This window comes from Dipteris shenzhenensis, chromosome 26 (genome assembly GCF_047967505.1).
Source record: "Dipteris shenzhenensis isolate YYH24624 ecotype China chromosome 26, Dip_SZ_1.0, whole genome shotgun sequence".
Taxonomy (NCBI): domain Eukaryota; kingdom Viridiplantae; phylum Streptophyta; class Polypodiopsida; order Gleicheniales; family Dipteridaceae; genus Dipteris; species Dipteris shenzhenensis.
This window is the reverse complement of record NC_141621.1, coordinates 15430884-15455581: the sequence shown is the minus strand read 5'-3', so window position 1 is coordinate 15455581 and position 24698 is coordinate 15430884. Positions and strand designations below refer to the sequence as shown.

The window sequence follows — 24698 nt, the reverse complement described above, 5'->3', positions numbered from 1 at the left end:
CGTCTTGTTGGCATGTTCCTTGGTCCTCGTGAGCTGCACCTTCTCCCTGATCCTCGTCACGTGCATCTCATCCCTAGCCCTGGTGATCGCTCACCTCCAATGATGGGACGCTTGAGCTTTGACCCTAATAGTGAACCATATAAATCAAAAATTAGATTGGAACTTAAAGAATAAAACAATTTAAAAAGTGAGATTACAAGTAGGAGTAGACTTATACCATGCGAGCAGCCACCTCAGCCCAATCGACCGTCGCTCCCATTGCCTCTTGCTCAATAAACCACGGCTTTGTTCCTATCCAAAATGCGTGTCGCATCTCTACATCTATAGGAAGATGACCCATCGCAGCTTGCTATGGATCCAATTTACGAGAGTTAGAGTTAGCTAAAGTGAATGTAATATATAGTAAAACAAAATAGAACAATACATTAAATGAGAAGAAGTAGACTTACCACGGTTGCCTTGAACGCCAACCATCCGCCTGCACCAAAGTACGAAGTACCTATGATGTCCAGCCATCTCTTCACATCCCTCCTTTGACCCTCGAACAATTCGGGATTGTCCCTATTCTACTTCTTCAAGAACTTCCAATCAGCTTTGTCTGCCCTAGGCAACCCCTTTGTGATGGAAGTATGCAAGGTTGATCTACGATGCTTCAAGACCAAACCCATGCACTCTTGCATATAATCCTCATTAAACTCCCAATTTGGCAGGTTAGGGTATTTTCGTTTCAATTCATCGATGACCGCCTGCTTCTTTCGGTCATCTTGATACCGACAATCGGTAGCAATGCCGCTCTTGAAGTGATGGCTCATCAACCACCTCATGGTGGCCATCACTGCTTTGCCCTTTCTATCTTCTATTATCTTTCTGGCAGCTGTGATTTGATAGGAGAGATCCCCTGATGAGTAAGGAGGACAGATGGTAGCAGAGTCAAAAGGAGTGGAAGCTGTGTGAGTGCTTCCGAAGCAAGGAGTAGCAGTGGGAGTAGGAGAGGGCAAGGGACCTGATTGATATTGTGTCTCTGGACCAAGTGGAGACCTGTAGGAACGTGAGTGTGCTGACTCGTCTACATCTCCCGAATCAGCACAACATAAGCTGCCCTTCCTACTCTTCCTTCCCTTACAAGAGGCATGCGCAGGTGATGACCCCTCAGTCGAAGGGGCACGAGGGGACGACTGGGCAATATGTCCAATCATCGGTGTAGGGGAGGGAATTGCTGAGGTCCTCGGAGATAGCAGAGAGAAGAATCTCGCTGCCTCCTCATCGCTCATCTACACTACAAACTTGTTGAGACTCCCAACAAAGCCATGTGCGGCTAGCAAAGGAGTTCCCCGAGGGGTAGTCGCAGTGCTACGTGGAAGAGGAGTCAGACCAAGGGTAGTCATAGTGCTAGGTCCGAGAGGAGTGGGACCAGGGGTAGTCCTCGAGGTAGTCGCTTGAGAGGAATCAAAGTCCTTTGGAGCATATATATCATGAGCTGTCCTTCTGCAAGGTTGTCCATACTCATCGGATGAGCGACGTGATCCCATGTCTAACATAGACACAAACACGAAAACCAAAAACAAAAAAACAAACATAAGCATAGGCATAGGCATAGGCATAGGCAAAGAGGGAGAGAAGAGGAAGAAGAGGAAGAGGAAGAGGAAGAAGAGGAAGAGGAATCTGAAGAAGAGGGAGAGAAGAGGAAAAGAGAAAGTGGAGGAGAGGAAGAAGAGGGAAAGGAAAGAGGGAAAAAAGAGGAAGAAGAGGGAAAAGAAGAAGTGGACGAGAAGAGAAAGAAGAGGGAAAGGAAAGAGGAAAAGAAGAGGAAGAAGAGGGAGAGAAGAGGAAGAAGAGAGAAAGAAGAGAGAATAAGAGAAGGGGGAAAGAGAGAATAAGAGAAGGGGGAAAGAGAAGGGAAAGGAAAGAGGGAAAGGAAGAGGAAGAAGAGGGAGAGAAGGAGGAAGAAGAGAAAGAGGAATCTAAAGAAGAGGGAGAGAAGAGGGAAATGAGAAATCGGAGGAGAAGAGGAAGAAAAGGGAAAGGAAAGAGGGAAAGAAGAGGAAGAAGAGGGAAAAGAGGAAGTGGACGAGAAGAGGAATCCGAAGAAGAGGGAAAGAAGAGGAATCTAAAGAAGAGGGAGAGAAGAGGGAAAAGAGAAAGTGGAGGAGAAGAGAAAGAAGAGGGAAAGGAAAGAGGGAAAGAAGAGGAAGAAGAGGGAAAAGAGGAAGTGGACGAGACGAGAAAGAAGAGGGAAAGGAAAGAGGGAAAGAAGAGGAAGAAGAGGGAGAGAAGAGGAAGAAGAGAGAAAGAAGAGAGAATAAGAGAAGGGGGAAAGAGAGAATAAGAGAAGGGGAAAAGAGAAGGGAAAGGAAAGAGGGAAAGGAAGAGGAAGAAGAGGGAGACAAGGAGGAAGAAGAGGAAGAGGAATCTGAAGAAGAGGGAGAGAAGAGGGAAAAGAGAAAGTGGAGGAGAAGAGGAAGAAGAGGAAAAGGAAAGAGGGAAAGAAGAGGAAGAAGAGGGAAAAGAGGAAGTGGACGAGAAGAGGAAGAAGAGGGAAAGGAAAGAGGAAGAAGAGGGAGACAAGAGGAAGAAGAGAGAAAGAAGAGAGAAAGAAGAGGGGGAAAGAGGAGAAGAGAGAAGAAGAGGAAGAAGAGGGAGAGAAGAGGAAGAAGACAGAAAGAAGAGAAAGAAGAGAGAAAGAAGAGGGAAAGGAGAGGGGAAAAGAGGAGAAGAGAGAAGAAGAGGAAGAAGATTGAGAGAAGAGGAAGAAGAGGAAGAGGAAGAGGAAGAAGAGGAAAAGGAATCTGAAGAAGAGGGAGAGAAGAGGGAAAAGAGAAAGTGGAGGAGAAGAGGAAGAAGGGGGAAAGGAAAGAGGGAAAGAAGAGGAAGAAGAGGGAAAAGAGGAAGTGGACGAGAAGAGAAAGAAGAGGGAATGGAAAGAGGAAGAAGAGGGAGAGAAGAGGCAGAAGAGAGAAAAAAGAGAGAAAGAAGAGAGAAAGAAGAGGGAAAGGAGAGGGAAAAAGAGGAGAAGAGAGAAGAAGAGGAAGAAGAGGGAGACAAGAGGAAGAAGAGAGAAAGAAGAGAGAATAAGAGAAGGGGGAAAGAGAAGGGAGGGGAAAGAGGGAAAGGAAAGAGGAAGAAGAGGGAGAGAAGGAGGAAGAAGAGGAAGAGGAATCTGAAGAAGAGGGAGAGAAGAGGGAAATGAGAAAGTGGAGGAGAAGAGGAAGAAGAGGGAAAGGAAAGAGGGAAAGAAGAGGGAAAAGAGGAAGTGGACAAGAAGAGGAAGAAGAGGGAAAGGAAAGAGGAAGAAGAGAGAGAGAAGAGGAAGAAGAGAGAAAGAAGAGAGAAAGAAGAGGGAAAGGAGAGGGGGAAAGAGGAGAAGATAGAAGAAGAGGGAAAGGGGAAAGAGGAAAAAAAGAGGGGAAAAGAGAAGAGAGAAGAAGAGGGAAAGGAAAGAGGGAAAAGAGAGATTGGAAAAGAGAAGAAGAGGGAAAGAGAGAAGAATAGGGAAAGAAGCATAAGCATGAGCATGTATCTCCTTCCCTTATGCTCATGCTTATGCTTATGCATAAGAGGAGTCTTATGCATAAGCATAAGAGATGGAGACATATGCTCATGCTTAACTTATGCTTATGCATGAGCATAAGAACATGAGCATGAAAGAGGGAAAAAGAGGGGGAAAACAGGAGAAGAGAGAAGAAGAGGGAAAGGAGAAAGAGAAAGAGCATAGGTCTTCTTATCTTATGCTCATGCTTATGCTTATGCATGAGCATAAGAGAAGGGGGAAAGAGAGAATAAGAGGGAAAGGAAAGACGGAAAAGAGGGGGAAAAGAGGAGAAGCGAGAAGAAGAGGGAAAGGAAGGAGAGATTGGAAAAGAGGAAAGAGGGAGAGAAAGAGAGAAGAAGAGGGAAAGAGAAAAGAGGAAAAAAGAGACATATGCTCATGCTTATGCATGAACATATGTCTACTTCTCTTATGCTCATGCATAAGCATAAGCATGAGCATATGTCTCCTTCTCTTATGCTCATGCTTATGTTTATGCATGAGCATAAGAGAAGGGGGAAAGAGAGAAGAAGAGGGAAAGGAAAGAGGGAAAAAGAGGGAAAGAAAGAGAGAAGAAGAGGAAAAGGAAAGAGACATATGCTCATATGTCTACTTCTCTTATGCTCATGCATAAGCATAATCATGAGCATATGTCTCCTTCTCTTATGCTCATGCTTATGTTTATGCATGAGCATAAGAGAAGGGGGAAAGAGAGAAGAAGAGGGAAAGGAAAGAGGGAAAAAGAGGGAAAGAAAGAGAGAAGAAGAGGAAAAGGAAAGAGAGATTTTAAAAGAGGAAAGAGGGAGAGAAAGAGAGAAGAAGAGGGAAAGAGAAAAGAGGAAAAAAGAGACATATGCTCATGCTTATGCATGAGCATATGTCTACTTCTCTTACGCTCATGCATAAGCATAAGCATGAGCATATGTCTCCTTTTCTTATGCTCATGCTTATGCTTAAGCATAAGCATAAGCATATGCTCATGCTTATGCTTATGCTTAAGCATAAGCATAAGCATATGCTCATGCTTATGCTTATGCATGAGCATAAGAGAAGGGGGAAAGAGAGAATAAGAGGGAAAGGAAAGAGGGAAAAGAGGGGGAAAAGGGGAGAAGAGAGATTGGAAAAGAGGAAAGAGGAAGAGAAAGAGAGAAGAAGAGGGAAAGAGAAAAGAGGAAAAAAAAGACATATGCTCATGCTTATGCATGAGCATATGTCTACCTCTCTTATGCTCATGCATAAGCATAAGCATGAGCATATGTCTCCTTCTCTTATGCTCATGCTTATGTTTATGCATGAGCATAAGAGAAGGGGAAAAGAGAGAAGAAGAGGAAAAGGAAAGAGGAAAAAAGAGGGAAAGAAAGAGAGAAGAAGAGGAAAATAAAAGAGAGAAAAAGACGAGGAAAGAGATTGAAGGAGAGAAGAAGAAAAGAGATTGAGGGGAAGAGAGGGTTCATACGCCCATCACTACAGCTAGGCGCTAGCTGCAGGCCAATGCAAATAACAAAAATAATAAATGGAAAAAAAAGGAAGCATTTACCTGAAATAGTACGTCCTGCTTGGTGTTGTGGACTGGCCCTACAAGAGAGAGGAAACGTACCATTTTTCAAATAAGAACAAAAATAATAAATGGAAAAAAGAGGAAGCACTTACCTGAAATAGTACGTCCTGCTCGGTGTTGTGGACTGGCCCTACAAAAGAGAGGAATCATACCATTTTTCAAATAGGATGTTAGAGGAAGGAGGAGATTACAAAAGTAACTTCTTGAAAGGAGGAGATTGAGGAGACAAGGAGAAAGAGAAGGAAGAGAAATACAGAAAAGAGGTGAGTCTTCTTTCTTTCTTGAAATCTTGTTTTTTGTTTCAATCCTTTGAAAACATGCATGAAAACTAGTTTACACGTTTAGCAATACAAGGAGAAGCACTCACAAAACTAAAGCTAACAAACAAATAACCTACATTATTGAAACAAACTCACCTCTTGAAGAACTTCCTTTCAAGAAACCAAAGAGGAAAAAGGGTAGAGAGGGAGTACAAGAGCTAGGACAAGGGTGAGGAGTGGAGAATAGAGTGGGAAGTTGTCGAAAATAGGTGGGAGGTTATCCAAAATAGGTGGGAGGAGAGATTGCCTTGGTTACTTGAGACATTAGAAAGATTGCTAAAGAGAGCGCCACGCGACGTGAGTCTCAAGTTTTAACCCACAGCATCGCTATATAGTGACGCTTTTCTGTCGCTATATAGCGACGTTTTTAATTAAAAATGTCACTATATAGCGATGGAACAGAGCAAAAAGTCGCTATATAGCGACGCTTTAAGTCACTTTTTGTTCTAACATGAAGGCAAGCTCATAGATGCTATTTTATAAGTGTTAATATATTTTCTTGCAACTTATGTTGTGATTTTATAAGTGTAGATAGAAGGGACGAGTGGAAGCTCGTCCGATGATGCGCCAATGCTCGGGAGCACGAAGTGGCTTATCGAGAGGTTATATTGTCATTGTACTCATTGCAAGTGAGAAGTACGACATCAACATCGTATTATCATGCACCAGTTGCGGATGTATGGGGAGGAGCCCGAACCAGTACCCACCATTGGTGTTGCACGTGTTGATGGACCATCGGTAAGTCAAAGCTATTTAAGTTCACAGTCTTATTGGATACCAGGAAATACAAGATCTTATATTTACACAAAATCTTAAAACAGGATGAGGAGGGTGACGAGGGTACACATATACCTTCTCACTTTGAGCAAGACTATAGTCTCCTAGAAGATGACGAGGGTATGGTCGACATGATGGATTCCATTTTTAGGGGCACTACATCCCATATACACATGATGTCAGAGTCTGAGGTCAAAATGCGAGAGTTGCAATCAACACAATTGTATGAGGGTGCTAGGATGTCTAAACTACGTGCTTGTCTCTCAATCTTGAATCTGCAAGTAAAGTAAGGGTGGTCGGATACAAGTGTCTCGGCCTTAATGAGGTTAGCGGTTGCATTAATTTGACTCATTATTTGGATATTGTTTGTTTTGAGAATCATCATGTTTGTTTTGAGAATCATCATTTGGAAGTGTATATCGAATCATCATTGTTCGAAGCCTATGTATGTTTGAATTGTCATAGGTTGCTCCAGAAGATGTTGCCTGCACCAACAAATACCATGCCCGCATCAAGAGATGAAGCAAAAAAGATGCTAACGATGGTGGGTATGGATTGTGATACCATCCATGCTTGCCATAATGATTGTATTCTCTTTCGTCGTGAGCATGGAGATTTGGCTAGTTGTCCAAAGTGTGGGGAACAACAATATAGAGATGACTTGTAGGGTGAGCAGATACCGGTAACGATCTTGAGACGCTTTCCCATCATTGCAAGAATACAACACATGTTCCGATGCAAATCCATAGCAGAGTTGATGCCATGGCATGCATCTCATCAGTCCACTAATGACACATTGAGGATTCCCGCAGATTGTGCAGCTTGGAAGCACATAGATAATTAGTGGCTGGACTTTGTGAGGGAGCCACGCAACTTACATCTTGGGCTCGCCATGGATGGCATGAATCCTTTCGGGTTACGCTTGACATCTTAGTCGACATGGCCCATAGTTGTGGTGAATTACAATATCCCACCATGGCTAACAATAAAAAAGGGACACCTCATGCTTGCACTACTTGTGCCAGGAAAGTACAAGGCAAAAAATATGGACATGTACATGGCACCTTTGATAGAGGAGTTACATATATTATGGAGAGGAGTGCAGGTCTTTGATATTTCCAGAGCTCCTAGACATACAAATAATATTTTGGTCAGGGGTATCTTGATGTGGACCATGCATGACTACCCAAGATATGGAGAGTGCGTAGGTACGTGGTTGTGTCTTTACATGTATAATGAGGGATTATGCTTTTATGACTCTCTTTCACATGCATGTCTTGTACTAACATATTCATGCACGCGTGCAGGACTTGTTACAAGTCGGTACCATGCTTGTCCTATTTGTGGACCAGCTCTAAAATCGCTTGCATGCTACTCCAAACATATGAGGAAAAATGTTTATGAAGGTCATTCTCGATACCTTCCGCTTGACCATCTCGCACGTGGAGGTCTCACGCTTGATCCACCACCATCATATTTGAAGGCAAGTCACTGGATTCAAGCTTGGAGGGCAAATGGAGAGGAACCTCCTCCTGGTATGAAGAGGCTATCAATCTTTCACGAGCTTCCTTATTGCGGTCAATTACAAATCAATCATCTCTTGGATCCCATGCATATCTTCAAGAATGTGGTAGCTACTATTTGGGCACACTTGGTTGGTTCTAAAGACTCGAGAGAAGTGTGAGAAGACTTGCGTGCTATGAATAGGATGTCTCGTTTGTGGCCCCAAGTGCATGCTTCAGGAAAAGTTGTCCTCCCGAAAGCAACATGGATCCTCTCTACGAGGGCAGAGGCAGAGGTCAAGGTAGACATTGCCTCTTTTCAAACACTAACAGGGTACATGCGTTTCTTGAAAGGAGCATTCTCAAAGGACAATAAGCTTAGTGGGCTCAAGTCCCATGATTGGCACAAGGTCTTACAGGTATTCTAAGTAGAATTAGTGTACCGATAATCGTGATGTGTTAGCGTAATTATGATTATGTTATATTGTTGACATGACTTCTTTGTTGCTTTGATAGTTCATCCTCCCAATTACAATAAAAGGGTGCTTACAAGAAGATGTTAGAAATGCTATATTCAAGATCTGTGGTATTGTGAGGTATGCTTACTATCAAATCGCATTGATTGTATTTTCTTCAATTTAAGCTGATTAATCTATAGACTAATTATGAAAATATCTTACATGGACATGTGAAATAGGTGGATATCTCAAAAAGAGATCTCCATATCGAGCATCGAGAAGGCTAGGGTGGAATCCATCGAAGCCGTATGCTTGCATGAGAAGCACTTTCCCTCGAGCATTATGACAACTCAAGTCCACTTGCTTGTGCACATAGTTGATGAGGTGGCTATAGCAGGTACCGTTCATAGTCGATGGATGCTTTTTCTCGAGCGGTTTATGAAAACTTTAAAGGGATTTGTAAGACAAAGAGCAAGACCAGAAGCAAGCATGGTAGAGTGATGGCTTGTGCAAGAGTCATTAGTATATGTCACAGAGTTTCTTACATCCACGGATCCCAATATGTTGCAAGCTTGGCATAACAAGGATGATGATCGCATCGTTGGCGAGCTTTCCCAAGGAAAAGGGATTGAAAGAAAGATGAGCGAAGAGCAAATGGAAATTTCAATAAGTTTTGTATCCTCAATAGCCCTGAGATGCATAAGTGGATTGAGAGATATGAAGTGGCCAAAGCAGAAAGAATAAATGCAAGGACGAGATTCAGAGTAATGTATAGGCGATCACAACCATATCCATGGGATCTGGCTCTTCTCCCTACTCACATGTCACTTGATTGGCTACAACTGGCTCTACGTAAAGCCGAACGTGATGGAGAGATAATAAACGAGCGTGAGTGAGAGTTATCATCTGGATGTATGGTGCATGTAAGTTTCTTACCTCTTGACATAATTAAGTAATTATTTGTGGCAATATACGCTATAAAATAGATGCATCTTCATTGTTTTAATGATGCTCTTTTACAGTACAAAAAGTACAGTGCATTATAGTCATATGGATGACATTTTCGCGTGGAACGCATCGATTCAAAGAGAGTCACGTATGATTGTGGAGTCATGGCTAACTTCACACAAGATAGCTGAGCAAGTGCTTCAGATACCAATCTTCTCTCCTCACAGTTGGATTATTGTGGAACCATACGCGACATCTATGAAGTTGATTTCAAATGATTTAGTTTTTTCATTCTTGATGTAAAATGGTTTAGAACTATTTACAATGGTCCCCATGCGACAGTGAGAAAAGATAGTAGTGGTTTCTTTGCAATAGACTCCACCAAACATTGGATCGATGAAAGTGATACTTTTATTCTTCCCGAGCACTGTGAGCAGGTGCATACTAATGATTTAATTAATCGAAGCTTTCGTTTTTAAAAATCCATTGATACATGTACTTGAGCATAATTTCATATATATAATTGACGACATTTGGGACCCATCTTCAATATAGGTGGTTTTTCATCCGGATCGTTTTGATCCAAGATGGTGGTACGTGATCCAAGTTGCACCACGAAGTAAGCAAATTTTTGAAGATAGAGATGTGGATATGGAGATGCCACTACCAATGCCGGATCCAATTGATGAATCTAGCGAAGAATATGTAGATCACCATATGAGCCAAGAGGAAGATGCGCATAATGATATCGCATGAGAGGAAGATAGAGATCACGATATTGAGGAAGAAGACAACGATCATCAAGAATCACCACACTTTATTGAAGAAGATGATCAAATACTTTTAGGTGAACGTACGATGCTAGAGTATGATGATGATATAGGATATCAACTCGGTATAGAGTTGGAGATAGACTTGTTTGGCACCTTAGACTTGGCTCAAGATGAAACAGTTGATATAAATGCTCTTAATTGATTTTTTTCATCTCAAACTTGAACATGAATATATGAGCTTCAAAGGCTTGATGTACATGCTCTCATATTTTTATTCTCTACGAGATCAAACATGTATAAAAATTAAAAAAAAATTATCATTGGAAAAAACTAACTTTTAAGGCCTATACAAAAAAAAAACCCTCTCTAGAAAACATCGCTATAAAATAGTATATCAGTGTCGCTATATAGCGACCTTTATTAAAGTCGCTATATAGCGACTTTTGGCAAGCGACGCTTTACGAAACCCGCTTTTCATACCGACGATTAATGCCACGTAGGTGCTAAACGTATGTAAACGTCGCAATAGGATCCGTGTGTAGTAGTGCAAGACATTAAAACACAGAAAGAACAATGGTTTTAATCATTTGGGATGTTAGAGCTGAAATCAAAGTTGGTATCAAAACAAGATTCTTCATTTTATTTCTCAAAATAATTAGACCCAAAATCTTTTATAGTTCAAAACACCTTGGACTTTTACTAAATACATCAACACATCTTCAAATCATGTGGGAGGAGGAATAATATCCTTATCCATAGTTCAAAATTCATGTACACTTTAAGACTTTTATTATTTTAAAATCCATGTGATTTTATTCAATACATCAGCATGACTTCGAATCATGCGATGAGGTATACATCATTTGCTAGAAAGTCTAATCTTGTAGATGCTTAGCATGCAATAGAAAACTTGGCCTCATTATTTCAAAAAATTTTGCATCGCTTTGTGCATGTTCTCAATATTTATCCATGACGTAGAATTGATAGTAACATTATGTGATTAATTGGTTTGAAATTGGTCTAGTCTAAGAACCTTATAGTTGAAAACACCTTGCACTTTTACTAAATACATTAACATGTCATCAAATCAAAGGATGAATAATATCCTTATCCATAGTTCCAAAATTGAGGTGCACTTTAGACTTTTCTTATTTCTAAATCCTTGTGATTTCACTCAATATATCAACATGTCTTCAAATCGTGTGGGAGGTGGCACGTACACCATCAACATGTCTTCAAATCATGGGGGAGGTGGGGTATACAGAATTTACTAAAAAGGTACTCTTCATAGAGTTTTAGCATGCAATAGAATATTTGTCCTCATCATTTTAATTTTTGCCTTTTTGTGAATCTTTTCAACATCTATCCATGTACAATTGATATAAACGTTATGCGATTAGATGGTTTGGATTTTTTGATTAACACCTAGTAAGGCTATAAATAAGACAAGTTACCTCATGGAGATGGACCCTTGATGTAGGACTCTTGATCTAGCTTGAATTGGATTTTGTTGTTTTAAGACAAATAATATTATTAGCAACTATGCCTCCCTATAAGTACCAACTATGGAATCATGTAGTAGTTAATCAAAATTTAGCACATTTGTAGTATAATGTTTGCAACAAAATAAGTTGAAGAAACACTTTAAGAATCCATAATCTTATGATGTCAAGAAATCCAAAAAGTACATGACCACTTTCCATGATTGCTATAAAAGGAGATTTGCATATAGCTAACTACAATATTGTACAACCATGAGGATTGCTTTTCATCACACATGAGGATGCCTTAGTCTTTGATGTTTCTTCGGGGGGCAGGCTGTCCAGATCCACAGATGATATCTTGTTGGAGATACCGTTTCAGCCAGTCAAGATAGTGGGCTTCATGGAGCATGGCTCTCTTTCACAGTGGTACTTGGATCCTGACCCGCTTCTCATTGCCCTGGGCTCATGGAGGCTGTGGCTCTATGGAGGTGTCCCAATTAAGTTTTTACAGTGGGACCCTAAGGAATGGGAATGGATAGATGAAGGGCACCAAGAGAAGGGCGGGCATCCCCTTCTTTCGTTATACGGTTAGTAATGCCAGGAAATTCCAGCTCATCTATAGGGGTTGGAGGCCTACCAGAGCTCATCATTGGGAGAACTTTTAGATTTATGCTAACTTGCAGAAATTTTTTTGGCAGAGGCTCTGGAAATCCCACCGGAATATTAGAAAAATCACTCTCTTGTTTTGGCTTTCTATTCATGGTGGGATAGCAGTAAACCAATGGAGATCCAGGTTCGGAGCTGACCCTTCTTATCCTCATTGCCTTTCTGCTTTGGAGACAATACGGCACTGCCTTTAGGATTGCAGACAAGCAAGAATCATATGGAAGGGGATTGCAAGACTTTTTAGCACTTTTGTTTGCCTACCTTTCTATATGACCTGGGGATCAATGGCTTGGCTTACTCTTTCAAGGCCCCAGGTCTTTTTTGAGAGACTTGACTCCTCTTCGGCTCTTCACGTTCGATGACACCTTGTGGATTCATGCTCTCTAAAGGATGTTCCAGCCACTCTCTTCAGGGCTGCTCATTCCTCGATTGACTCTCCATGGGAGGTCTTAGCTAGCATTGCAGCATGGCACATTTGGAGAGCCAGATGCACTGAGGCTTTGGAGGGTTCTCATGTTCACCCTTCTTAGATCTTGGCCAGTACTTGGACAGATACGATACACACTCTGATGGCCATTTGGGGACCATGCAAGGATCATCTCGAGTAGCCTCCTCCAGGAGAGTTACTTTTCTCAGAGATTGGAGAGACTCTCCCTTCTTTGCTGAGACTTCTACAGGGTTGAGTTGGCATTTTCAACCTCAGCGTTGGTTTCTTCCTACCTCATTCCTCTGAGGTGTTTTTTATTACATGCTTAGCATGTTGTATTTCCACACAGAGCTTGCTCTAGCGAGTTTCTTTCTTACTTAATAGAAGTCTCTTTTTTGCCCCAAAAAAAAAATATATTGTACAACCAACCATATGAAGCCACATATTACATTTCAAAATTGTTGCATAAGAGATTAAGAGTAGAACTTCAACATCACAAATCCTCTCCTTGTCATTGCTATAATCATGAATAGTTGTAGTTTGATTAAGTTGAATGTTTCTCCTAATGAAAGTCTAAGGGAGTGGAATGTATACAAGGACTTCTTGATATTAACATATTCTGTACAAAGGAGCCTTGAATGGAAAGAAAACTTTTAGAATGAAATTCTTACTATTGAGAAGTAGGTATCAAAAGAGAGATATAGATGTAACTAAGAGCAAAATGCCTTTGAGGAAGTTGTTAGCATTTAATTAGTTTGATCATACTTTTTCTTTTCTAAAGGTTATGTTTCATTGGGAATCATTATGCACCAAGTATAAGTAGAGATTCATGGAGTCTAAGACACATTGAATTCTTCATTTCTATGACTATTTTACACGAATTAGGAAGACTAATTGGCACTCTTGACTAGAAAGAATGTTTCATAATATTAAAGGTACACGATAAGCATTCTTATAGATTTGGAATGTGTAAAAAAGAGACGTGAGAAGGCCAAGCATTATTACAAGGAGTAATCGTAGTCATACTATCTTATTTCACAAAAGTCATTTGCATTGTTAGTAGAGTATTTCTTGAATAAAGCCGGAGGGGACTCAAAAGTATTGTGAAGGTTCATATACCTTGGCTTCTTACTCATAGGCGAAGCAGAATATCCAATTGTTAGAGTATTAGTTTTAACAAGGTCTTAATTGCAAGGGTGTGGAAAGACATAAACAATTCCATATCGAACCAAAGAACTCAGCATGAACCTCTAAGGTAAACACAATGAACAAAAATGTTCGTACAAATCAAAGATTATGCTTTGTTTTTAGAAAGCTTGAAGGTAGAAGCCATTGTGCATGTTTTTTGCGATTATGTTCTACATTAATGGTACATTGAACCTTTAGCATTATCTTTGAAAGTATATATGCACAAAAGATGAGCTTCTCTCAATATTTTGAGAAGGCCACTTGTAATATGGACTATTTTGCAGAGGAGGCCTCTTCTAATATGGACTATTTTGCACGATGTAAATTACAAGACTACACTCTAGTGAAGTTGGGAGCATATACCTTAGACATAGTGAGGCCCCCATTTGTTTACCCCTAACTCTTCCATTGTGAAGCTAAATTATAAGAGAGATGAGTGAAGTCGAGAAGTCATATGTAAAACCTAACTCTTGCCTCTCCAAAGCAAGGCATCAAGCTCAATGATGCCTAACTCTTGTTTTAGTGGAGCGCAAAGCAAGGCAAGCAAGGTTAAGGTGGTTTCCTGCCTTAGTCCCAAGCGTGGGTTGGGTTGATTCTAGGCAATTAGAAAAGGAAGTATAGTATGCATGCACACGTAAAGTGGGTTGAGATAGCAAGATTAGCAAAAACCCTAAGGCCGACCACACAATCTCACAAAAACCCTATAAACCCTAGAGCTAATTAAACACCCAAAGCTCGTGATCAGCAGCGGCGAATAATCCCACATAGGGTTTGCTCGTTTCAGAATTCTCATCACCTTCTAATTCAAGTCCCGGCCACTGCATTTCTTCCATGCTGCTGCTGCTGTTGTTGTTGTTGTTGTTGTTGTTGTTTCTGTTCTTGTAAATGTCCTTGATCATCATCGCAGGATCGCCCGCTCCCAGTAACGTTTCCAGCTTGCCCTCTAATTTTTCATCGATATCGCTCAGCTCCGGCTTCGGAGTCCTGCCTTTCAGCTCCTCTGTAAGTCTCGCTACCTGTACAATGACGCATCGCACGTGTCAGAAGGAATCCGGAGAGGCTGATTCGGACGTTTGTTGCTCTCTGAAGTGGGTTCACGTCAGCCGGCATTGGAGAGAATTTAGTAGGATCGTAGCAAACATCCCGGCGCTTCATGAAGCTGGAGAGAAGGGATTGTTGAGAACTCAATTAATTAGACAAACTGATAGCTCGATTTGAAAATTTGATGTTGTCTTTGCTTGTTTCGTTCAGCTGAACTACCTCGCGTGTAATGCGTAGAAGAAGATAGAGAGAAGTGTGAAAGTGAAGGGGAACGAGGGTGAGGGGAAATTAGTTATTCGGAATGGAGGAAGCTACTGATGAATGCTGCGTAGAAGGTGAGAGAGATCAAGCCATGGAACGATTTTCAAAGAGAGGAGGATGAAGTGACGAGTCACGATGCACGAGAGAGAGAGAGAGAGAGAGAAGGGAGAGCGCCAGATGGAGAGAGCAGGACTGATGCGACAGTGTCCCCATACCTCTGCCTTGAGTTTCTCGCTCTCTGCAACCACCATGTCGAACTCCGATTTGAGCGTAACATACTCCTGCTCCAGGCGTTTTGTCTTCCAGCGTGCTCGGCGGTTCTGAAACCACACCGCCACTTGTCGCGGATGCAGCCCCAGATCCTTGGCCAGCTTCTGCTTCCTCTCCGATTCCAGCTTGTTGTCCCTCTCGAAGCTCGTCTCTAACGTCTTCGCTTGATCCACTGTTAGTTTCCTCTTCTTGTGCCCCTGGCTTGCACAGTCGTCCGCAACGGATCCGTCTAGATCTAAAGCATCTTCGCAGGCATCCAAGTATGCGCTCAATGAGGGATTCGGAAATCTCGCGATGGGTGCGGTGAAACCTGAGGCGTTTGCAAACATCAAGTCATCAACTGTGAGAGGCCCTCTTTGGATAAGATTTACAGCCAAACGGTCCATCTGACCAAAGATACGCAGTGACTTAAAGAGTGTACAACAGGGCATTTCTCGCGCTAGAAAGAGAAGCGATAAGGTCGAGCAGCTAGCGAACATTCATCTAACATCTCCAACTTGTCAAGAAAGCGTGCACGTGCATCTTGAGTTTGCAGCGTTCACGACAAAGATTGCATAGAGATGGGACTTAGGATATGGAACGAAAACCCACCTGTGACACAAGGCCGAAACAGAGAAGGATCATCGTACATCGTCACCCAGGCTTTGTTGAAGCCAAAGTTAGAAGAACATTTCGATACGTTTCCAATCTCATCGGACCTTCTATTCCAGGCCATTTCTTCGCTCGCATGCAGTTCAGATTGTATAAGTCCAAGGATCTAATTGGTGTAGCTGCCAAATGTCATAACAAGGAGTGTGAATGAAGAAGCTCGCGTCGCAACCGAGGGAGGAATAGTTGGAGTAGAATGGTAGTAGTAGCATTCAGCGAGCACTGTAGACGAGGAAGATTATGAAGGAGATTGACGCCCGCCCCAATTCGCCTTACAGAGAGTGTGATGTGTCCGTAGAGGAGCATGATACGAGTTTCAAATCCTTTTACAACAGTTGCGCTGGTTAAAATTTAGCGCCAAACTTTCAAAGGCTGCTACCGGATCAACGCAGGGACTGGCCGGTGAATTGTGGGGATTCAGGCAAATCTTTTATATGCTGGATATCATGTAGACCTTCATACAAATGATGTTCGTGGTTCAATCTTGGCCTTGCTACAGGGCTCGCTAATGAAGCTCGTCACGGCGTGCTAAAGCCCTTTAAACGGCTCGCTATTAGCTAAAGATCGTCACGGCCAGCTAAAGCTCGTTACTACGGCTCGCGAGAGCTCGTCACGGCTGGCTAATGCTTCAAAATGGTGAAGGTGGAACGGCGAGATTCTGCAAGCTTAGACTGATCTAGTGTGCAAGCTCCCGCGAGATCGGAAGAGTCGTGACACAGACTGCAGCGATAGTGGGTCATGAAGCTAGCAATCAGACGAGAGAGGAAACGAAGGATAAGGTGTGGGAGGCGGTAGAAAAACGATAAAGCGCTGAAAAAGGTGCAGGAAAGGGTGAGAAAGATGAAGGAGGCGAGAGGCGGAGAAGCTCCAAAACGGGGTTGATGAGGAGAGCGCAGTTGATGGGATGATAAAAGAGCAGGAGATTCAAAGGAAAACTGGCTTACAAGGTTATGAGAGAGAGGCCAGAAAATGGACCAGTGCATTGGACAAGGTCCATATATATATAACAAAAGAAGAAGATGAAGAAGAGGAGCAACCACAAGGTGGACAAAGAGAAGAAGAAGAAAGGTGCGTGTGTTAGTGGAGTGGAAAAGGCAGCTCTGACCAGGACAGCATCAAGAAATACTTGTAGATACATCCTAACACACACAACAACAAAACAATCTACCTTATACTTGCATTTGTGCAGGTTGTGGCAGAAGAAAGAGGGTTCGAGTGAACTTCTTCTACCTATGCCTTCATTCTTCCTCTCCCTATGCCTTCATTCTTCTCTCCTCTCTAACATGTGATGATTCAACTCACTTAGCCTCCCCATTTCTTTACTATTGCCTTTCATTCCATTGCATGCCTCCATTAAGTCACACTACCTTCTTGCCTCTTGCCCTCTTCAATTCTCCACCTCACATGTTGCTCTTAAATTCTCTCCTCCATGCTAATTTGCCACTCAGTAGCATCCATCAATCCATTAGCATCCATTAAATCCATCAATGAACCTTTTTTGGTTGCCTCTCGACCCTTTCTTTGTAAGTAAAATATAGTAGCCCATAGGCCTTTAGTGCCTACTTTCACATCATTACTATTTAGTAAAAGTTTGGATATATGCTTATGCTAGTTGGGCCTTGTAACTTAAATTATTGACAATTTTGATAAAATAAAGTGCCATGGATGTTTTTTTCATGTTAGTTTCGTTAAGAAGTGAAACTTTTATATTGGTGTTGAAAGTTTGTATGCCCTGATAAAAATAAAGGTTTGAAACATTCGCTAGGAGTTGAAAATTTTTAAAGTTTCGCCAGGATTTACAACTTTTTCTCTAAATTTCAATAGAAAATATGTAAATTTGTAATATGTGCTATCAAGATCATGAAACTAAAAAATTTATCTTGATAAACTTTCGCCATGATTTTATATTAGTATATAAGCATAGCTTCGATAAAAACATCCCTGTAAAGTGCTACTATAGACGTTTTCACATACCAAGCCATTGTAGTTTTCTTGAAAAAAAATATGAACAATTTCAAAGACCAACTATGCAATGAGTGCACTTAACATATATGCACTCCTATGTTTGCATTGGAAAAGAGAGGAATCACATCAATTAGTTGAGTGATGATTTCAATTCAATCATCACAATTTCAACATCATTAATCATTAGTTATTTTCTCAACCTTGAAATAAAACAATGAAGAATTTCATATAGAAGCTTTACTACTCCCTATTTGAGTAGAGCTAATTTGAAATCAGATTTTGGAAGAAAAATAAAAAGCTAATGAGTAGTCTCACAAATAAAAAAATTGAAAAGCTAGTAGGTAGTCTATATTTCTAAAGTTTAAAAATAAAAATATTAAACACAAAAAATTCCATACATGTTGCATTTACAAGGTTTCTTAAATGCATAATGCCTCCTGAACTGACCATAACATCCAAGGTAGATTCACAAGGAACTCCTTAATGTATCACGTGAGTGTAAGGGAGGGGGATTTTTAGAAGGTGTGGTTTAAGCTTATAAGTTAGGGGGTGAGGGGGTTTCTTTGTGGTTTGGGGGGGGGGGGGGGGGTTTAGGGTAGGCTCAAAGAGGTAGGGGAAGGGGGATAGGGATGGGGGATGGAGAGGGAGGAAAGGAGGAGGCCTTTAAATAAGTCTTTAAAATGGATTATCTTTGTGATTCAATTACTTATTAATACCCTGCAACTTAAATTTATAATTAAATGCATTTGAATATTCCTTTTTTTATTTTATTGATGTGACTTAATCAATGGGAAAACTTGTACTAGTTTGGCTTTTGTGGGAAACATCATAATAAATATCACTCGAATATGTATATTAAGAGGGTTTTGAAATATTTTCTTGCATGTTAATCCAAGGTAATATATGCATATAATATTGTGAAAGCATTCATAAGTTGTATATAGTTAAAAAGGGTGTATTATGGTGCCCATCCCAATAAACTTCTTAAAGCGGAACAAGAATAAGTTTTCAACGGACATCAAAAGACTTATAAGCTTAAATAAGGATATATGTTACCCACAATGCAACCTTAAATAGGGGGGGTTTTTGTAAGGTTCGTGTACGCGGTGACATGGCCCTTTTATAAGTAGTGAGCTCCCTGAGGCAACATCCTTCTAACACCCAAGCATGGCAACAAATGTTCACTTTAATATACCACACACAACCATGTTCACAAATTGCTCTTGGGAAACATTCAAACTAGCTTCATCTATGTTCTTCTGCTTATGGTTCTTATTGTCCTTAGTCAGCATTCAAACTAGCTTCATCTATGTTCTTGTGCTTATTGTGTCCTCTCCATTAGAGTCTTGAAAGTGCCTTCATATGAAGTGGCCCCCTTAATTTGGTTCAGTCCCTCTATTTCATTGTATGGTCCCTTGTATTGGGTTCTCACATCTATTTAGGTGAACCTTCATGGCTTGCTTTTTGATCATACATCCACTCTTAGCATCTACTTTCCCTTTATTTGGAGAGATGTAGACAATGCCAATCATGAGCATAATAAGAAGGGACAAGAAGGGTGAGAATAGTGGCCACAAGAAAAATCAAAAGCGATGCAAGGTAGCAAAGAGCTGTAAGGAAAATGAGGAGAAAGAGAGGCAGAAGAAGGTGAAAGAGGAGGTCGATGTGCCAAAGTGATGGCACCAGGTGGCTTGAATAAGCTCCAAAAAAACAAGATAGAAGGGTGGGACAATGAGTCCATTCCAAATAGATGACTGTGAGATTGAAAATTCTAAGGGCGCTTTTTGTCATTCCCACCCCTTCTCGTTAACATGCCATGTCACAAGGTTAATTGTGTTTTTTAGTACACCTCTCTCCATGTACTATGTAAACTATTCAGTTGCTTTTCCTATTTAAGAATAATGGAAACATACTTGCATGGGATTCAGATGTGTATCTTCATGAACACAACAACACCAACTCCACAACTCAATAGGCTAGATAATTCGACTCAAGGGGTTCACTATATGTATTTCTCTATATCATGTGTATTCAAGGTCTAATTCAAAAGTCCCTTATCTATAAATTTTTCATGAATAAAATGTACCCTTTTTATATTCAATCTATGAGTATCGCCTTTAAATGGTACCCTTTCGTATCTAAAAAATGTGCAAAAAATAGATTTTTAAAACCCTTTTTGTTGAACCTACGTGCTACAAGTTTACATATTTATGATGAGATGTAGACTTTTTTTCTTTGCAAAGTCTCTCCTGTGCATAAGATTAGGGAAAGTGTAACCTATCGTGCCGAAATGTAACCAATCGTGCCTTTGACACCACAAGCATGTATGACTTTTAGGAGTCTCTTGCTTTAGGGAATAATGGAGTTAGTAATCTTGGGACCGCTTTCTTTTGGCCCCAGCTATGCAGCTTGCAATTTGAATTGGCAATACCATTAGCCTACCACTTACAATAAATACTCTGACACGAAATGCATACAATAGGCTCTCTATGATGCCAATGCTTGCCACAAAAGAACAACTTTGTGCCCAAGTTGGGCACGAACTTGAATTCCTAGGCAAGGGAAAAGTAAAAGATTCTATCTACATCTCCCTTTTCATTGTATGTCCAAAAGAAATCTTGGCTTACTACTTCAATTTATCCCTTCTCAATGCTTATTAAGAATGGCCTATTTACCAATCTATTTAGCCCCGTCAATAATTTCCATAAATAGTGTCATGAACCAAACTATCACCAATATTGTAAGGCATCGCTACCAGATCAAATCAAGAAGATGTCTAGATCATGTCTCCATCTTACACATATATGTGAGAATTTGGCGGGTCAAGCAAGCTAAGACCAGCTCTTATAATTGCTAAGTTAGCCACTTGATATAAAGAAACGATCGCATGTCGATCCCTTGACTTTGTACACAAGGGGCATGTAAAAAAATGTGACTAAAAGTTCATCCTTACAGCAAGCAATGGCACTTTAAAAAATAAAATAAAGAAACTTACTAAATTTCCATCTATGTTGTTGCCTTTACCATAAATTTAAAAGTAGAGCTAGCTATGAAATTCAAACTCTTGAAATGAAAGTTAAATCCAACCAAGGAGTCATTTCAAATAACTTCAATCCTCACAAACAAGCTGGCCATCAATCATGGCCATTGTTAAGGCTAGGTGTTATGTGACGATAGCATATAACCCAAAAGGAAATCCAAATTTCTATTTAGATAAGAAAACTACCTACTAAGGTGAATATATTGATAGGATAGGAGACTTCACATTAACTATAGCAGCATTTATCTAAGTTTTGATTCCCATAAAGGATTTACCCCGCTTCAATAAGTATATTTCTATAAAAATTGGTGAATCTTTGCTATTTAAGAACCTGTTTTGTTGAACCCAAGTCCTACATTTACATATGATGAGTGAACCCCTCCAGAGAAGAATTAGCCCATTATATTAGTAGCGGTAAGATTATTGACTGAAAGGACAATGCATCCATGTAAAAGACATTGATTCATTAAGAATTAACAATCAAATATGTTTACATGAGCTTGGATATAAACATGCCCATAGTATAATAACCCTTATTGTTCACCTCCGTGCAGTGATATGAGCAATCCTTGATGAGCTCAACACTACATAGCTATGATGATAAGCCAAAAATGGTGAATAAAGAGCATTGAAATTCAAGGTTTCCCTACAAACAGAGGTCTTTCTCCTTCTAATGTAAAATAACTAGTATAATAATTCTTACGTAATTGTTGTATAGCACTTGACCATCTAGTAACGATGAAAATGATGTCACTTTCAAATAGCAATTTTGCATTTATCTATAGTAATGTTGAGGTACCAAGTGCACAAACAAACCTTTTACCTACAAAAAGTAAAAATTACATATTTCCTCAACCTCTTCGCATGGTGACATTATACCAACTTTGTAGACTATGAAAGCTTTAGTGTTCGATATCTATAGGCCGATAGACCACAACATTTATTAAATGTGTAGGTGAACTTTCAAGATGGGCAAAGATCATTCATTTCACAACCATTCATGAGCCCATTGACTAGAAGCCTAAAGATCTAATTATACTCTAGTGCAAGCTATAATTCAAGCTAGAATTCGATATTCTCTCGCACTAGACTATGGATCGTGGCCTTATGAGCTAGGAGCCACATTGATGCTTGGCAAATGGAAAGAGGACAAAGAAAGCATGTGAAATGTGCATCCAAGCACAGAGATAATATGATTTATTATTAATAATGAAGATCTATGCTTAGCTAAAACTTATGTAGGTTTGTCCATATCATACATGCCTTGGTTAGTTTCATTTTGTGACCTTGTGAAGCTTATCACCAAGGACTTTATCATTTACCTCAACCTACAATATGTGAAGAAACTTAGATAGGTAGGCCTATACCATACATTCCCTCATTAGCTCTACTTTTTTTTTCACTTGGGATCACCCATAATGCAAGTTCCATCCACAAAAAATGAAAACAAGTATCCTGGTAGACTAGTGGTCAATTTCCTATGCACATGTAATGCCATACAAAGTATATAGCTCCATGCTAGGGATAATCTAACTACATTGACATAATTGTTAGATACCATTGAATGATGTATCTAATTATACAACTTTCCTCACAAAACAACCAAGGCATGCCTTTTAATGCATGCATTCTCTCTATAGATGTTTTTAACTTGCAAAATTATAGAAAGTTGGTGCACGTTTTATAACCCTTTTCATTTTGGTTTCAAGCTATTGAGAAATTGAATGTTTGTAATATTAAAACTTGCCCTTCGAAATCTTTTCATAAAGTTATGAATACTTGCATGACAGATAAGAGTAAAATCTTAGCACATGTAAGTTATGTGTTTTTTATTAGAGCATATGCATTATCTTAGAAAAACTCTCATATTAATGGAATTTTACACACAAAAAAAAAAATCATCCTTTGCCCTCTTGCTTGAACATGAAAAAGCATGTAGCCATAGCAATACATCCCATCCTAAGAAATATTCTATATAGCTCAATTGAAACTTGGATAGGTCAATCTTCAAACATGCAACATAGCACATTTGAGCATAACAAGGAATTTTCTAAATTGAGAGACTTACTCAAAGGGATTAAATAAATACTCATCAAATATATTGATATACATGAATATACAAAGGAGAATTTTAAAGTTAGCATTGAAATATACATGTACATTTGTAGAAGGGGGATCATCAAATATATGGATATTTAATACACATGCATGCTCATAGGTGCTATATGAGTGCTTTATGCACTTTTAGATAATGATGCCCCTGAGAAGACATCAATGTCACTAGAAAAACTTGGAGGTAACATCAAATATCATATATGGGTTTGGTGCATGCTTGGAAAACTACCAAGACTTAGTCTTTAGTCAAGTGGAAGGGTAGAGATCACCCTATAGGTGATGGAAGTCTAATGGAGAATGTTTTGCAGAGATGGGCTATGGTGAAGGATGGAAAGTCTCTAGCCCTACTTGATGTGTCTAGTGCTTAAACTTGCAAAGAAAGGGTGTGAAAAGAATGTCATGGAGCCATGAGTCTTTGGGATAACCGATTAGTTGACTACCAAGTGGGTGGATGTGGTTTGTAAACTATTCAGTCTCATCCCAAGGGGAGCTACCATGATCATGGAATTTTAGGGGTGTATTCCCCCTAGGTGGCCTACTAATTATATGGCACCTACAGGTTGGCAACTAACTAGTGAGTAAATGGACCCTAAGAGGGAGGGTGGCATTGAGAAAGGCAAGTACATGTAGACTATGGTAAAGGACTCGCTGGTGGCTTCCCTGAATGCTTATTAGTGGGGCATGCAAAGGGGACAAGCATCATAGAGGTACAAATTCATGGTGCTCTAGAAGAGTTATTAGATAGGGAAGGCTAAGTTCTTAATGTGGAAACTTGTGCATAACTGGCTCCTTGTTAGGGGCAGATTGATTAAGAGTTTGAAATGTATGGTTAGATATGTTTAAATCTAATATCTTCTCTCCTATCCCCGCTCTTCCTTTACCATTCCTTCTTTCCCAATGCTTGCATTGTGTTCAAAGCCAAGTGGAAAGTTGTGGGCACACGTGACCCATAGGGCCTCAATTCCACCATGGTGGCAATTTGGTCATACCTAAGGGCAGTGATTTTCATGGCCCACTATGGGAGATCAAGAACATGATGATCTTTAAGGGAGGTGTTAGGGTAGGAAATTGGGAGTCTAGTGTGCTGGCAACTTGAGGTGTTTGATGCTTGATATGAGCTTAGTTGTAGGTAGGAAAGATTCCGTGGGTAGCACATATCTCACAGATGTTGGTCAGTCCATAAACTAGTACTATGTTGTTATCATTTTTGTGATGCAACATAGGCTACAGGCAATCTTCCTGTTTGAGCTAGTCATCTTCTTGTATAATGGTCCTTTTTTGTGGATTTGGCCACCCCTAATACAAGCCAATAGTATTCGAAAAAAAAACTACCATATGCAAGTGCAAGCAACATAGTATTACACCATACAACATAGCTAGAAACCGTATTTTTGGTAGTTACAAACCAACATGTTCATCAGCTTGTGCTAAGCTAATTCTCGTGCTTAGGTTGACTGGTTTTATAATTAAAGTATAAGGACTTGTACTATTTACAGGTACCATATATTCTAAGGATGAGCAATCCAAGGACCTCAACAACACCATGAGCAAGCGAGTATTTACTATTGATAGCTAATAGTCAAACATACGAAATTATGTTCAAGGCAAAAAATGAATGAGTGCAATAGCAATATCTATCACAAACATATGTTATGAAATTATGTTTAAGGCAAAAAATCACTTAGTAGAATAGCAATATCTATCATCATTTGAACATGAATCATAGAGGAT

The 24698-nt window shown here is 40.1% G+C and overlaps 1 protein-coding gene across 1 annotated transcript; it reads right to left on the bottom strand.

Annotated features, from left to right (window-relative positions):
• Positions 1-13813: 13813 nt before the first annotated feature.
• Positions 13814-16833, bottom strand: LOC147884726 (uncharacterized). Its single transcript, XM_087397575.1, has 3 exons — positions 15791-16833; positions 15145-15509; positions 13814-14643 (listed from the first exon to the last, which is right to left on the bottom strand). Exons 1-3 carry the CDS (start codon positions 15912-15914, stop codon positions 14344-14346), a joined length of 789 nt encoding a protein of 262 aa, XP_087253701.1. The 5' UTR covers positions 15915-16833; the 3' UTR covers positions 13814-14343.
• Positions 16834-24698: the final 7865 nt, after the last annotated feature.